The sequence below is a fragment of the Pseudochaenichthys georgianus genome, chromosome 24 (assembly GCF_902827115.2).
Source record: "Pseudochaenichthys georgianus chromosome 24, fPseGeo1.2, whole genome shotgun sequence".
NCBI lineage: Eukaryota > Metazoa > Chordata > Actinopteri > Perciformes > Channichthyidae > Pseudochaenichthys > Pseudochaenichthys georgianus.
The window spans coordinates 6,558,531-6,574,572 of record NC_047526.1 but is presented as its reverse complement, the minus strand read 5'-3'; the positions used below and the strand labels follow the sequence as shown (position 1 = coordinate 6,574,572).

General features: G+C 43.7%; 1 protein-coding gene across 2 annotated transcripts in view; it reads left to right on the top strand.

Annotated features, from left to right (window-relative positions):
- Positions 1-16,042, top strand: part of adgrf8 (adhesion G protein-coupled receptor F8) — a 41,921-nt gene that overhangs the window by 19,452 nt on the left and 6,427 nt on the right. Inside the window, exons 6-15 of one of the 2 annotated variants that reach the window (XM_071201984.1) lie at positions 101-121; positions 1,637-1,762; positions 4,360-4,466; positions 4,553-4,611; positions 4,701-4,843; positions 4,927-5,139; positions 5,417-5,629; positions 5,729-5,878; positions 5,976-6,151; positions 8,003-8,170. In XM_071201984.1, coding sequence (XP_071058085.1) covers positions 101-121; positions 1,637-1,762; positions 4,360-4,466; positions 4,553-4,611; positions 4,701-4,843; positions 4,927-5,139; positions 5,417-5,629; positions 5,729-5,878; positions 5,976-6,151; positions 8,003-8,170 — 1,376 coding nt within the window. The remainder of the gene's footprint in view (positions 1-100; positions 122-1,636; positions 1,763-4,359; positions 4,467-4,552; positions 4,612-4,700; positions 4,844-4,926; positions 5,140-5,416; positions 5,630-5,728; positions 5,879-5,975; positions 6,152-8,002; positions 8,171-16,042) is intronic. The other variant, XM_034076697.2, reaches the window with a different exon arrangement.

Here is a 16,042-nt window from a genome sequence, read left to right as displayed (position 1 = left end):
ATAAGAAGTTGAGTGTATTTTCACTAATGCATCTTTACTTGCACGGTTTCACTTACACTGTTTTTTTCTTTTTGTACAACGGATGCGAAAACGACAACAGCTGCAACAACATTTATGACATGTGAGCGCTTCAAAACAATCATGACATTCAATGTCCTTGTTATCTCTAGACAGTAGTTATTTAATTAAAGTTGGGTGAAACATGTGTATGTATGGGTGGTGGTGGCGAAGTCCATAGGGACTTGGCTTGGCAACTGGAAGGTCACCAGTTCAAGTCCCGGAAAGACCAAGTGCTACCGAGGTGTCCCTGAGCAAGGCACCGTTCCCTACACGGCTCCCCGGGCGCCGTACATAATGGCAGCCCACTGCTCCTAACACTAGGATGGGTCAAATGCAGAGAAACCGTTTCGTTACATGGTACCTGTACTGTGTAATGACAATAAGTTGAATCTATCTATATCTATCTATGTTAAAATGTAATTATTATTTAAGATACAACAACACTTGTTACAAGTGTGAAAACAACATTCACCATGGGAACACCAGCAATTGTAACAGGTCAATGTTTTTGTCTTTTTGTGGTGCTAAATTCGTTTTTTTATTTGACAGCAATAATGAGAAATATTACAACATGTATTATTATCATTATTAAGCTGTTATTAAAACAATTCAGTTAGTGTTTAAGTTTCAGTGATGTTTGTGATGCTTGTCCAGTATTTATGTATTCAACATTTTGTATTGGCAAAAACCTTCTGGGAAACCTATTGTTTGAAACTATTAAGTCATCTCTCTTAATAGGAGAGCTGAACGTACAAGTTGTATTTATCTTTTTTCAGATCCAAAAAAAGTGTTAACATTTTTAACAAGTTTAATCAGAATATTTGGAATCCTTAGTCATCAGAATCTAATTAAATTGAATTGATTAATTGACCCAACATCTATTGACAAAACATATCTTAACACTGCAACACCTAACCTAATCCAGGAATATTTCTTCTCGATTATAACAATGTAGTCACACCATGGTATATTGTATTTGAGATAAACATACTTTCGGTGCAGTTTAAATGTCTTCAAGCAAGTGATGAAGGCTATAATAACTCGACTCATACTGTCAACAGTAACGCACTTTTATAAAGTAGTCTTTCAAACGCCAACATCTCTTTCAACAACCATTAATACCTGTATTTAGCAATAAGCGTTTCGATAACTCATCCCTGGTTGTTGTTTGTAGAACATTTTCTGTAATTTACTTTTACGTGAGGTATTTCCCTCTACAGATGATCATCAACATCATTTCAACAACTATTGTTACCACCAGGTTTTTAAGAGATACGTGATGGTGAAACAGCTCAGTAATTACATTGGGAAAGGGAGTAATGGACATATGTTTCATTCCATTATTACCCTTTGTTAACTAGAATGACTTCAATTTATAATTTCATATATTCTGCTACAACAGCTCCAACACTGACCACAATTGCGACAAGTAATCGCTACACAATAATTAAAACTCTTACATATTATAATTATGAGTGATTGTTACAATTATGGTTAAAAGGGGTTGTTAATGTTCTTGCCAAACCTTGCAATTCACATTTAAAGATACTTGAACTAAATGTACTTGTGTTTTCAGCTTCCAGAAGGACTACTAGTGTGACATCAGACGTTAACTCCACCCCAGCTCCAACCACAGCACTCACAACTGCTGCTACTACCAAGGCTACACCTGCAGTACAACAGACCACTGCTCCTGTGAAAGGTATTTTGTGTTGACAATGTAGTAATGAGGCTCTATGTAGCTCATTGCTTTATAACAGGGGTGTCAAACTCAAATACACAGTGGGCCAACATTACAAAATCGGTACTAGTCAAGTACTGGTTCAATGTTTTTTGCAAAACGTATTGAAATAAACTTATTGCACATATTAAACCTGGAACTAACAAAGCTTAAATTATTGCCTATAAAAACATTAAATAATCAGTTGCATTCATTTCTTATGGCTCTATCTGCAGCTTTTCCGGAGTCACAGCTTCAAAAAAACAATTTCCCTCAAAGAACCAAACATGCCCTGTTGTCGCAAGAAAGAAAGTGCAGAAGGAAACATCCATGTAAAGTCAGTGTGCTGCTCTGTGATGCTAGTTCAAGCCAGATACTTGGCATCTCATCTTGGGTGCAAGTTCATCAATGTTTGGGCTCAGGCTCTGAGCTGAGGAGACCCTCAGGATGGAGTGAAGGTGTGCGTGCAATATACCGGCGGGCCAGATCTAATAGTAATTCGAAATTATCCTACGGGCCGAAATTAAATCCACCAAAGGCCTGATTTGGTCCCCGGGCCTTGAGTTTGACACATGTGCTTTATAACATCTCCATTATCTTTTTTTAGTAAATACATATTGATTTGTGTCTTTTCCCCTCGGTCACCAAGACTTGAAAGAAACTATTTTCTTGTTCTTGTCTTGTAAACTACTTTTCACTGTGGGTTTTGAATATATTTCTTAATGATAACATGTATGTGACATCCCTGCAGCCTATGCTGATAGCTAAGCTTGTCTTAAAAAAAATAAAAATGACATTACTTTATTATGCAGCACAGGGTTCATTTTTGAAAAGCATCCATACAAAGAAAGCACAGGCGAGCCAAACGTGAAAAAAGGGCTTTGACCTCAGGGTGTAAATGGACGTATGTTATTCATTCAAAAATTAATTGATGAATTATAAATTGCAGTTCTGCTTGAATATAGGTCAGACTATTTAATTGCTACCTTCCACATGACATCTCAACACTGTTGCTGAAAAGGATATTTGCATTTTATAGAGATATGGGTTTTATACCCTGGATCAAATGTAACATTTGTGATATTGGGCTATATAAATAAACATTAATAATAATAATAATAATAATATATTTTATTTATAAGCGCACTTTTCATTTGCGTAAACAAAACTCAAAGTGCTACAAAATTAAAAATTAAAAAGGGTGAAACAAAACAACAATAAAAAAAACAAAAAAACAATTGAAACAACATAATAAAAGCTGTGACATTCATGCCCGCATGGCATAATGTGGGGGATTTAAAAATCTAGTTAAAGGCTATTCTAAAAAGATGCGTTTTTAGGCCTTTTTTGAAAGCCTCCACAGTCTGTGGTGTCCTCAGCTGGCTTGGGAGGGCATTCCACAATCTCGGAGCAGCGGAGCAGAAGGCTCGGTCTCCCATGGTCTTCAGTTTTGTCCTTGGTGGGATGAGGAGGTTTGCCTTTACTGAACGTAGGTTCCTCGTGGAGGTTTGTGGGGTGAGCAATTCCTTGATGTAGGAGGGAGCATTTCCATATATGCACTGATGAGTGAAGAGGGTGATTTTGTAGTCAATCCTGAGTGAGACCGGGAGCCAGTGCAGTGATTTGAGGATGGGTGTGATGTGTTCGTACTTCCGCACTCTCATCAGGATCCTAGCAGCTGTGTTTTGGATGTATTGCAGCTTCTGGATGTTCTTGCTAGGAATCCCAATGAGAAGTGCGTTACAGTAGTCCAGCCTGGAGGAGACAAAGGCGTGGACAAGCTTTTCAGCATCTGGCAGACTGAGTGTGGGGCGGAGTTTCGCAATATTTCTCAGGTGGTAGAAAGAGGTCTTGCATATTTGCTTGATGTGGGCCTCAAAGGTCAGGTGAGGATCCATTTTAACTCCCAGATTGGTAACCGTTGTTGAGAGTGGAATGTTCTGACCGGAGAAGGTGATGCTGGTGATGGCAGATGAACAGACCTGATGTGGAGTGCCAATAAGAATGGCTTCAGTCTTGGAGCTGTTTAGCTGGAGGAAGTTGTGCTTCATCCACACCTTTATCTCCTCCAGGCATCTGGTTATTGTGGATGATGGCAGAGGTGCAGAGGGGGTTGGGTTTGCTCTGATGTAGAGTTGTGTGTCATCAGCATAGCAATGGAAAGATATTCCATGCCGGCTGATGACACGACCAAGGGGGGATATGTATATGGTGAAAAGGGTGGGGCCAAGGACTGATCCTTGGGGGACACCGCAAGTCACAGAGTGAGTTCTTGATTTAGCCGCTCCCAAGGTGACGTGCTCAGTCCTCCCGGTGAGATAGGAGGTGAACCAGTTTAAGGCAGAGTCAGAGAGTCCAATTGTAGTGTGAAGACGGTGGAGTAGGATGTCATGGTCGACGGTATCAAATGCTGCAGTTAGATCATTAGACATTGATTGATTGATCTGCAAGTCATGCAAACCAAATTAAACAATTATTCACAATGGTCTCCACTCTTCTCATATCTAGCTAGTATATTCTTTAAATCACAACAAATTGAATTGTTTGATCTTGTTTTTATTCTCTTTTCAAATAAACAGGGTTCAATTTGGAAATGACAGTGCAATTAAACAAGACGTTCACAGACACATTGAATGATCCACAAAGTGCTGCATACAACGATCTTAAAAACACCATGAATGAAGTGGTAAGTGCATTGATAAATACCATATCAAAGTGTAACCTGTATTTTCAGTTTCATTGGTAATGTTATGAACCGTATCTCTCCCACAGTTAATGAACAAGTATGAAGGAATCACTGGGTTTATTGGTGCTTCTGTGACAGGATTCAGGTATGGTAATTCTGGCATTTAAGATATATGGAGGCAGGACACCTGTACACATTTGACACCACCATTTTGTGTTGTGTTTGTTCTTACAGAGAAGGAAGCATATTTACAGATTTTGTTGTTGAGACCACAGAGGTTAAAACAGCAGAATTTGCTAAAGCAAATAAAGAATTTTCAGAAGCAGTAAACTCTAATATTGCCCCTGTCATTGGCTCTGTCACTGCATTGTACAACAGTAAGTCCAACATAGCTAGTAGGTCATTACATTTTGTTTAACTTTTATAAATATCAGACTGATGTGTTTTTCTTTCTCCAAAGGTGAAGATGAATTAGGGTTTACCGCCCCAATTTATACTGGAAATAGCATGACACTGGTGTGCAAACCCAGAAACATTAATGTGGGACAGATAAGTAGTGTCGAGTGGACATTACGTGGAAGGGTAATTAAGCAGCTTGGAAGGAGAACAATAACTTTAAATCCTATAACAGGGTCTGTCCTCAAAATAAAGAAAGCCATTCTTCTGGATATTGGTAAGCAAAAGCTGGTAAAAATAAGTAAAATAATACTTCCATTTTAATTGATGCTAATAGACAAATTAATTTGCTGCTTGGTCCATCATATCTGTGCAAAAAATGACAATATCTCAATATTGGACTGAAAAAAAACCACATCAGAATATCAGAATGGAAATATACAGCTATAGTCAAATACTGGAATTTTCGCAATTGAATATACTAATGGTATCATTCTTTTACAAATGTTTACAGCAAACCAATGTAATCATTGTTTTTATTATCTTAATTACAGGACTTTACCAATGCACTCTGATGGGCGACGTATTGCAGGTCATAAAAAAAATTGACGTGACTGGAAATGATATCCAACAAGCTCCCATCATAGAATCAAAGAGTCAAATAAACGTTAGATGTCTGGGGACCGAGGGACAGACAGAATCACTTGTGTGTTGTGTGCAGTCCCCTTTTAAGGTGAATTGGTTTAAAGACTCACCTAATCCTTTTGGTAAGTTTAAAATGTTTCAGAAAACTTCTCAATCTGACCACACTGAAAACACGCATCCAATAACAGTTTATTTTATTAACAACACTTAAATGTTTGCAGATGCTGGTTTTACTGAAAATGGAAAGCAATTCTGTCGCACATATAAACGACCGCTAGGAGAATGCGGTGGATCAACGTCACTAGAATTGACTTGTAAGGTCGATAATCTCGAATATAGACGGGTAACAACATTGAACATTTTCGTAGAATGTAAGTGCAATGTTTCAAAAGTGACTATTCTTTTCCTTTGCAGTCTTTTCCCACAATATTTTGTGTAATACTAATTGATTATTATTTATCTCCTAAGCTTTTACATGTCAAGACGCTGATCATGGGGATGGACGACAAGGCGACACATCTATTAAAGAATGTCCTACGGGTCAAGAGGGGGATAAGAGTGCGGAGTGTGATGATGGAGAGTGGAGATTGTTAGAGGACACTTGCGTTATCAAAGAAATCAAGGAGTTGCTTGTTTCTTCAGAGGTAAGTGATCAGCTGGGGATAACAATTCATCCCCATTTTAAATCTATAAAACACACAGTATACCATCAAGTTATTTCAAAAACGGTCCTATGTTCACTAGTTCTACGTAACCAGACATTCCACGTTGTGCAAAAATGGTCTGTAGGAACTATTTTCTTTCTAACTAACTACACCTGTCAACTCTGAGACACCATCTGTTCAACAAAACGTGAAGAAAATCTAAACGTTCTTATAAATCAACTCAACAGCAGAAATCATTACCAGTTGCTCAAGATAATCCACTGACATTGTGAGAAGTTTCAATTAGTATGTATTTTATTTCAACTGAAGTACATTTGCCAATTCCAAGTGAGAAAAAATGTACCAAGCTAATTTGTTATAATATTTTGTATTGTTGTAAAAAAAACAAAAACGTTTTCGACCAACATCAGCACATTACATCACGGTGTCTGCTGTCCAGTAACTTCTTGTAACTAACTGACCACTGTTTTTAGATAAAGTGTGGCTCTGCAGCAACACTTCTTTAATTTTTAAAGGAGCCCTATTATGCTTTTTGAGGGTTTCCTTTCCTTTAATGTGTTATCTAGTTTTGGTGCATGTACATAGTCTGCAAAGGCTAACATTCCTAAAGTTCTCTTCATTGTCCTTCCAATATACTAAAGTAATCATAATATGTATATATTCAACAAAAATGTTCATATTATTATGTATATATTCAACAAACACATATTCATGTGTCCGAAAGGGAGCAGGAGGAAGCAAATGCTTATTAATTCCCACCCCTTACTTACTGCTGATCAATGATTATCCTTTAAATCTTTTCTGCAAGTTATTCCAACTTACATAACATGACATGACACAGTGGAGACACTACGTACTAACTGTAGAAGTGCTTACTGTGGCTTACATTTTAAATAATGATGTTTATCATTGTTCATCATTATATCTCTTAATCTTATATCCCTAGAGCAAGTTATTTTTGTTTGTATGCATCATGCATTATTTGTATGCTTTGGCTAAAATGACTGTTACAGATGCAGAGCAGATGTGTTGTGAAATGTTTTTTTTGTACTGGCTACTCCTGCAGCACACAATCATAGGTCGTATCAGCAGAAGGGAAAGAAGTACTCTTATCTTGCACTTAAGTAAAAGTAGAAATACCACACTGTAGGAATACTACAAGTAAAAGTCCTGCATTGCAAATGTTACTCAAATAAAAGTACACAGTAGCAACAAATGTAAAGAATAGTATCTCAAAATGGTAATTAAGTACAGTAATTATTAGTACTTGAGTAAATGTACTTAGTAACTTTACACCACTGCATATCAGCTGTAACTGTTTCAAAGTAATACGCCTCCCCTCTAGTAAATCATCAATTTCAGGATTCACATAAATATCAATACTTTTTCAACAAAGATGGACAAACTTGTCAAAACTGTGGTGGCTCAGATTAAGTAGACTAAAGATTCAAGATTCAACCATTCAAAGGCTTTATTGCCATGTGCAAAGTAGCTACAGTGTCGTTTTGGCAATGGAAATATTAAGTCCCAGGCTCCTCCAACTATGCATAATAAATATATAAAAGACAAACCGATAAAATATAAAAATATATTTTTTTGTTATTACAATGTTTCAAAACAAAGAACATTTAAGTTAATATGGGATCGGTCTCCAAATGGTAGTACCCTGTATCAAAGCACCATCCCTCACACAATCACATTCTTTTAGCCTCTTATGTACTTTTTTGGCTTAAAATGTGCAGCTGTTGCTAGAAAAGAAACATCTCTGTATTTGTCATGGTTTACAATCGCTCATTATATACATGTATGTGTTTTTAATATTTACTTTAGGAGTTGCAAGTAAAGGATGTCCCAGATTTTGTGGAGGGTCTGAGTAAAGATGTCAAAGAGGTGAAGAAGGAAGTAAGAGAGTCACCGAATACCATATCAACTATCGTGGAAATCCTGGGCAACATTGCAGATTTCCCAACTCTGGTCGTCAATCAGCCTGTCATAGAGGTAGGTTAAACCTCCCAGCTAGACAATTTTGTTTCTAAAAAAATTCTTAGAATGTTACCATTCGCTGTTCTAGGAATATGGCGGCAGTAGGAAACAGTTGTTCCAGGGTGGTCTTGGGAGTGTGGAAGGCCTTGGATTCCTCCTGGGAGAGACATACAAATGAGTGTGAGGCAAAAGCACGCAAAGTTGTCAAAGAACAAGCTGGCAAAAAGCTAGAGCGGCACGCAACAAACCGTTCACGGCAACAATCCGGCAGGGTATGAGTGCAGGCTGCAGGCTTTCAGAGTGTGGCTGATGAGCAGGTTACAGGTGTGGTTGATTGGAGATTGCTCCCAGCCGTGTCGAGCAGACCAGCAGGCAGGGAGAGAGAGACACAGACAGAAGAAACAAACACATACAAACACTAACAGCAGAAAACAAATAGTTTTAATACGTCCTATTCATTGTCTCAATGAGCTCATACACCTTAAGAAAGTTATCACCAAGAATGTTAAGAATGTTTTTAGAGAACGTTATCCTACCTTTCAGAAGAACATTCTGGGAACCAAAATAAAACGTCCCGCTGAAAACATTCCTAGAACAATGAATGGTAACATTCTCAGAATTTTTTGAGAACCAAAAATGTCTAGCTGGGAACTCAGACATGCCACCGCAAACATGCATTATCTGCTTACAGCTTATCATGAATTAAGTACTTGTTTTTTTCAAAAGGAAAATATTGTGACATCAGATTTTTTAAAACATCCTTTTCAAACAAATGCAACAAGTTTGTTTTTTAAAGCTCTCTAGAAATAAATCTGACGTTGACCATGACCGTGTTAATATTTGCCATCACAGGAACGTTTTATAAAAAAAGAATAACATCCTGAAAACATTTTCAGAATGTATCTTGGAAAATGTTCTTCTTTTGTTATCATGTAACATTGAGGGAACGTTTTTATAAAGAACATCTTTAATGTGTTACCCAACAACGTCCAAAACACATCCTTAGAACGTTGGAGGCAAAACTGGGGTTACGTACTGTAACCCAGCTTCTATGAGTATAGGCGCAGCCCTCTAAGGCTATCGCTATTGGGTAATCCCACTGCACGTGTGCAGCACTGACAGACTTAATCCACGCCCACCTATGACGTGGGCCCCACCTCCGGCCTCACTTTCGTATAAATAGGAAGTAGGCCCGTCCAACTGCTCCCACACAAACAGCTTTTCTTCAGCTATTCGCGGAGCCAGTGGGGCCCGAACCTTAGAGGGCTGCGCCTATACTCATAGAAGCTGGGTTACAGTACGTAACCCCAGGCCTATTTCGTATAAGGCTTTCGCCCTCTAAGGCTATCGCTATTGGGTTAAGGGCGAAGCAGGATGTAGTCCACGCCCCACTGGTCCGCCCGTAACCAGAAGTACCAAAACACATCTACTCAATTAATAACCCATGCGAAAAAGAAAGGAGCATCACAGTCCCTGGAAATATAGCATTATTCCAATGAATATTCTCTTTAAGGGAATGAAGGTGAATACCCGTTGTTTAAAAAAAGTAGAGATAAACAAATCCCACTTGTTAAAATGATAAAAGAGGGGGAAAAGGGGCAGCTCTCTGAATGCCGATATGCAGGAGAGAGGGCACGCCGTTTAGTCCCTGACATTACTCACTCTGACAGAACACTCAGTACTGAGTGTGTCAGAGAGGAATGGGAGACATCCCTCAAATAAAAACGAACAGGGGGAAGACCACGATGCAGCATTGCAAATGTCTTCCACTGTCATTCCTCCATGCAACGCCATAGAGGTAGAAATTCCTCTGGTGCTGTGCGCTTTGATGTTTTCTGGGGGATCCACCCCAGAGTAGAAATACGCCTGTGATACAGCCTCACACAACCAGTGTGACAGGCGCTGTGCAGACAGAGGCTGCCCTATTGAGCGCTCTCTGTAATGCACAAACAGGCGCTGAGACTTGCGCAACGTGGCTGTGCGTGCAATATAACATGACAGCGCACGTACAGGACAGAGGAGATGAGATGTGGCTTCTTCCTCCGATGTGTGAGGAGGAGGGAAGAAACCATCCAAAGTGATCACTCTCGATCTAAAAGAGCTTGTGATCACCTTTGGCATAAAAACCGGGTTAGGGCGCAAAACAGCTGAGCTGCCATCTCCTTGGATCCGGAGACATGACGGAGCCACAGAGAGAGCAGACATATCACTCACCCTTTTAGCTGATGTGAGAGCCAATAGCAGAGCTACTTTGGCTGACAGAAACTTCAGGGGAACCTGATCCAAAGGTTCGAATGGAGCTTTACTCAGTGCGCATAATACCAACGCCAAATCCCATTGAGGCGCCAAAGCGCATGACACCGGTCTGAGTCTCTGTACTCCCCGTAGAAACCGTGTTGTCAGAGGGTGACTAAACACCGTGCTGATACCAAACCCTACGTGGCAAGATGAGATGGCAGCAGCGTACGTTTTTACCATGCTATAAGCCAACTTCCTGTCCAGTAATGTCTGGAGGAACGTGAGGCAGGGGGCACCTAACGGGGTCCAGGTTTTTCCCTACACACCAGCGCTGGAACGCTGTCCATTTGGCTGTGTCGGATGCCCTGGTGGACGCCGCCCTTGAACCCTGAATGGTACTGATAACACTTTTAGAGAGGCCCAGCCCTTCTAAATGTTCCCGTTCAGGGGCCATGCCCACAAACATTGGCCCAATACTGGGTGACTGCTGATCGCTCCCTCCACCTGGGAGAGAGCGTCCCTGCGCCACGGCATTTCCCACGGTCTCCCTGACAGCATCCGCTGTAGGCATGGAAACCAGGACGCTCCCGTGCGTTCCGGTGCTATTAATATTGCTGTCAGTCTCTCCTCCTGCACTCGGTCCAGGAACCGAGGGATCAGAGGGACTGGTGGGAAAGCGTATAACAACCCCTTGGGCCACGGCCTGTGTGCGAACGCGTCCACGCCCGGGGGGGGTGGTCTTGTGTTCTCAGGGAGAACCAGAGGGCACACTGCGCGTTCTCGCGTGCAGCGAACAGATCCACCTCCGCTCTCCCGAACCTGCTCCATACCTGGGAGACCAGTTCAGGGTGGAGGCTCCAGTCCCCTTGGCGAGGACCTCCTCTGGACATTAGGTCCGCCCCTCTGTTCAACACGCCAGGAATATACACCGCTCTGATAGAGAGTACGTGTGTTTGCGCCCAACACAGCAGCCGTCTGGCTGTGTTCAGCAGCTGCGCTGATCGTACGCCTCCCTGGCGATTTATGTATGCTGCCGCTGCTTTGTTGTCTGTCCGAATCAACACATGCTGATTGAACAGCAACGGGCCGAAGTGTTGGATTACTCTCCATACGGAGATTAACTCCAGCACGTTTATGTGGAGAGACATGTGAGCCGGCCACTGTCCTCCCACTGCCTGGGACATGCACGTTCCTCCCCAGCCTGCGAGAGATTCGTCTGTAAACACCGCGGTGTGTTACGTCACTCTGCCGAGGGGAACCCCCACTGACAGGACGTGGAGATTTTTCCAATAGGCTAAATCCGGACCCACGGAAGGGGGAACGTACACCATGCGTCTCTTCTGACGCACAGGGTTGATACGCAGGCGAATAAATCACCTCTGGATTCTCCTCATGTGAAGGAGTCCCAGAGGGATCACCGCGTGACCAGCTGCCATCATGCCTAACAGCTGCATCACGGAGAGGGCTGTCACCACCCTGCGGGGTGTGACGCGCCGGAGGAGAGCTGTCACTTTCTCCACTCTCTGCTGTGAGAGTCGCGCTCTCTCGTCTGTAAAGCAGCCTCCTCCTTGGAGCGAGCCAGCAACAGCAGGTCGTCCAGATAAAATAACACCCTCATCCCTCCTCTGTGTAGCGGCTCCAGCGCCGTCTCCACACACTTTAAAAAAGTGAAAGGAGCCAGGGAATATCCGAACGGCAGTCGATTGAACTGGTACGATATTCCCTGGAATGAAAAACGCAGGAATTTCCTGTGTTCCGGGATGTGGAAGTAGGCATCCTTCAGGTCTATTGACGTAAACCAGTCCCCCTGGTGAACGTACTCCAGCACCTGTTGATTGTCAGCATATGAAAAGGTCTTTTCATTATCACCCTGTTGAATGCTGACAGATCGAGGATGGGTCCCATTCCCCCGGTCTTTTTCGGGATAAGAAAATAACGGGAGTAAAACCCCCGATTTTCTTCCCCCTGAGGAACCCTGGAAATCCCACTTTTTACCAGGAGTTCCTGCAGCTCCGCCTGGAGCGCAAGACACTGTTCTTGGGATAACATAAGTGTTTCCTGAATCCCATTGAACTGCGGGGGGGGGGGAGGCAAATTGCAGAGAGTACCCTCTGCTGATCAGCCTGCTCATCCATATGCCCATCAAACATATCCACCGCCACTCTGAGCAATGCTCCGAGAGCGGGCAAACCTGCTTTTGTTGTACTGTGGTAGTCATGGTGACGAGCCATGCCAGAGCCCTTGCTGCTGTTGCTTGTAAAGCAACCCAAGGGGGGCCCCGCCCGAAAGGGCTGCGACTGGGACACACTGCATCTCACCCCGGCCTGAGGGATGAGCGGGGGTGTGTGCAGTGCTATTCACACAGCGCGTAATAACAGCCCTAGGCTCATTACGACCGTGTGACGTAGGTACACCTGGGACAGAGGAAAAACCGTGTTGCCTGCTAACCGACAGGCCAGAGGCAACAGGTTTACACGTCAAGCCCCGCTGTCTAATAACCGCCTGGTTATATACAGCTGGCTTGTGCAGCGAGCCCTGCCGCCTGCTAACCGACAGGTCAGAGGCAGCCTGCTCAAACGGCGAGCCCAGCTGTCTGTTAACCGACTGATTAACAACAGCCGGCCTGACTAGTGTGGGGGAAATGTGAAATGTGAAAACAGCTGCTACAGACACACTGTTGTAATTTTCAACATTTTTATTGAAAATGTACTCCCGCACATCCCCCCCAAAAAGTCACTTTCGGCTCTGCTTCCTCGGAGGCTCTCTCGGAGGAGCAGACCAGGAGCGGGGGTTCCTCGTTCCTCTCCGACTCGCCGGCTGGAGATTCTGTCTCTGTGGCGGAGGAGCGGAGATATGGGACGGTGCCCCCGCAGCTGCCGAAGGGCGATTCTGGTGCCGCTGCTGATCTCGCCATTGCCCGCGCTGCCCCTGCTGAGACTGTTGCAGGAGCTGCGGGTACTGCTGTTGCTGGGGACGTTTGACCGGCTGAAGCCAGCTGACGTGACGTTGTATGTCGTCTGCTTGCTCCGATGCAGACTTCATTGACTCCACCATGGTGTGGAACTGAGGTCCAAACAATCCGTCCGGACTGATTGGAGCCTCTATCAGCTCCTTCCCTGCACCCTCCGGTATAGCTCCCTGCTGCAGCCAGAGGAACCGGTGGACCTGAGTCGCAATCCGCGCCTGCGAAACTGCGACTGCCGCGCTCAGGGTGAGTGCAGTGCTGGCCGCCTTACCGATCTCCTCAGCCTCCACTGAGGACATGGTGTCGGACTGCTCAGTTATACACACCATGGAATTTACCAGCAACGCAATATTGTTTGCCGCCGCTGACGCCTGGTAAGCATCCTGTCGGTCTGTCGGGCGACAAACTGATCCCTGGAGGCAGTCAACATGGGTCGCCGTCCGGCAACCGTGCTGGCCTGCTTAGCTCCAAAAGACTTGGTGAGGTTCGGCTCCAGAGGAGGCACGGCCGGAAAACCTTTATCCGTAAATCCCTCTACCCTTGTAAGGGGAGTGTATGTGGATATAGGAGCCCTCAATGTCCTGGGGTTCGCTGCCGCTCCCTCCTGGTACTTCCTGATGGGCGGGAAGTGTGGCCAGATCGGATCACTCTTGACCCTCTGATCCTGGGAGAACACCCCGGACATGTCATCCGAATACGCGCTCTCCTAAGCTGGGGGAACGGGGAGATCTCGCCAGGCGGCTGCCTTAGCGATAATCTCCGGGAGCTCCTGGAGAATTCCGCCAATCGACGGCAGAGCTGTGACGGCGGAGAGAGAGACCACTGGTCCATGTGCCGGACCTAGACCGGGACCCCGCTCTGCCTCCTCCGTCCGGAGGAGGGAGATGATGGGGGAACCACCTGGTGACCCATGAATGGAGGGGGCGTAGTCATCCGACTCGTGGCCTCCACTCGGACCCAGGAAATCCGGGGACTCGTCCACGGAGTAAGCCTCCTGGACTGCCCAATCATCCCCGACCTCAGCGGCAGCGAGAGCGTCCGCTCTCTGCTGTCTGAGGGCCAGAGGGAGCCGGGCACATAATGAGCATGACACCTGTGGGGAGAGAGCAGCTCTCACATGCTTTAACCCCAAGCAGGACTCACACTGTGAGTGTTTGTCAAAACTCATTATGTAGCCCGTCTCACATGAAAGGCAATTCCGGACGCAGCCCTGACTTACCTGCCCCATCTCCATCTTTCCACAAGAAACAAAGCGTTTTACGGGAGGAATCTTTGTTTTCTAATGTGCCTGCTACAGTGCTTCTGCTACTACGGAGTGCTGAAGAAAAGTGGGAGCAGTTGGACGGGCCTACTTCCTATTTATACGGAAGTGAGGCCGGAGGTGGGGCCCACGTCATAGGTGGGCGTGGATTAAGTATGTCAGTGCTGCACACGTGCAGTGGGATTACCCAATAGCGATTAGAGGGCGAAGCCTTATACGAAATAGAACGTTCCACCTTTTATATCACATTAAAGGAATGTTTTATAAATAAACTTTCTGTCATCTCAGGCCTCAATAACATCCTGAAAACATCCTCTGAATGTTGCAGTTAAAACGTTATGTCTTAGTTAACCTTATACCTTATAGGAACATCATTTTAAATAATAAATATCCTAAAAGGGTCAGATTAAAACGTTTCTTTAAAACCTTATTAGAACCAATAGGTAACGTTAGCCAAAGTTGTGAGAACAATCCCCGCTAGCTGGGCTTCCCATCAGCATTATCTTAGTTTAGATATGTCTTTTCTTTTTGTATTGAGTCAGGCCCAATGAGTTACATTTATACGGTCTATATTTTTCCTTCCACCCCCCCCCCCCCCCCTCCTGGTCCTAATACATATATAGAGAACAATAAAGTGATATAAAAGATTATTTAATGTTTGTTATAGATAAGGAAAACCCACATATATATATGTACATACCTACACCCATACCCGCACATTTACATACTCATATACACATACACATACATACACGTACATCAAAAACAAGTAAACATACATTCATAGTCCCCCCTTTTTTCCTAACTTAGTGTCTTAAGTTCAGCTATGTAGGCTATCACAGAGGCCCAGACAGATTCAAATAGTTTTGAGGAGCCCCTCAGGTTATATTTAATCTTCTCCAAGTTCAGGTACAACATTACATCTTTAAGCCATAGAGATGCTTTAGGTGCTATTGAGGATTTCCATTCAAGTAGTATTCTTCTACGTGCTCATAGAGATGCAAAGGCTATACTGTCCTTAGTTTTCCTCCTCATCATTCGGTGGCCAGGTAGTACTCAGTGCACATGGTGTCAATACCACGTCCAAGGCCTCAGCAAGGTGTTTGAACATGCTTGTCCAGTATCCTTGTAGGCGAGGACACGACCAAAACATTTAAGTTGAAGAACCACATTGGTCATTCACTCCACCTCGAGTTGAGACGTTCATCCACTCATTCATGGTGTCGTCATGAAGAAACACACTCCTCAATGTCAGTTTCGGTATTTAATGACAAGGATGACGACACCCTGAAACACTGCAATGCAGCAAGATAAGCTGACAAAGTACTACATCCATGCATGTCATGACCAATACACATATATTCAACGACACAGAGTATAGACACACCAAACAATAGTGGAAACAATCTTACATGAATGAGTG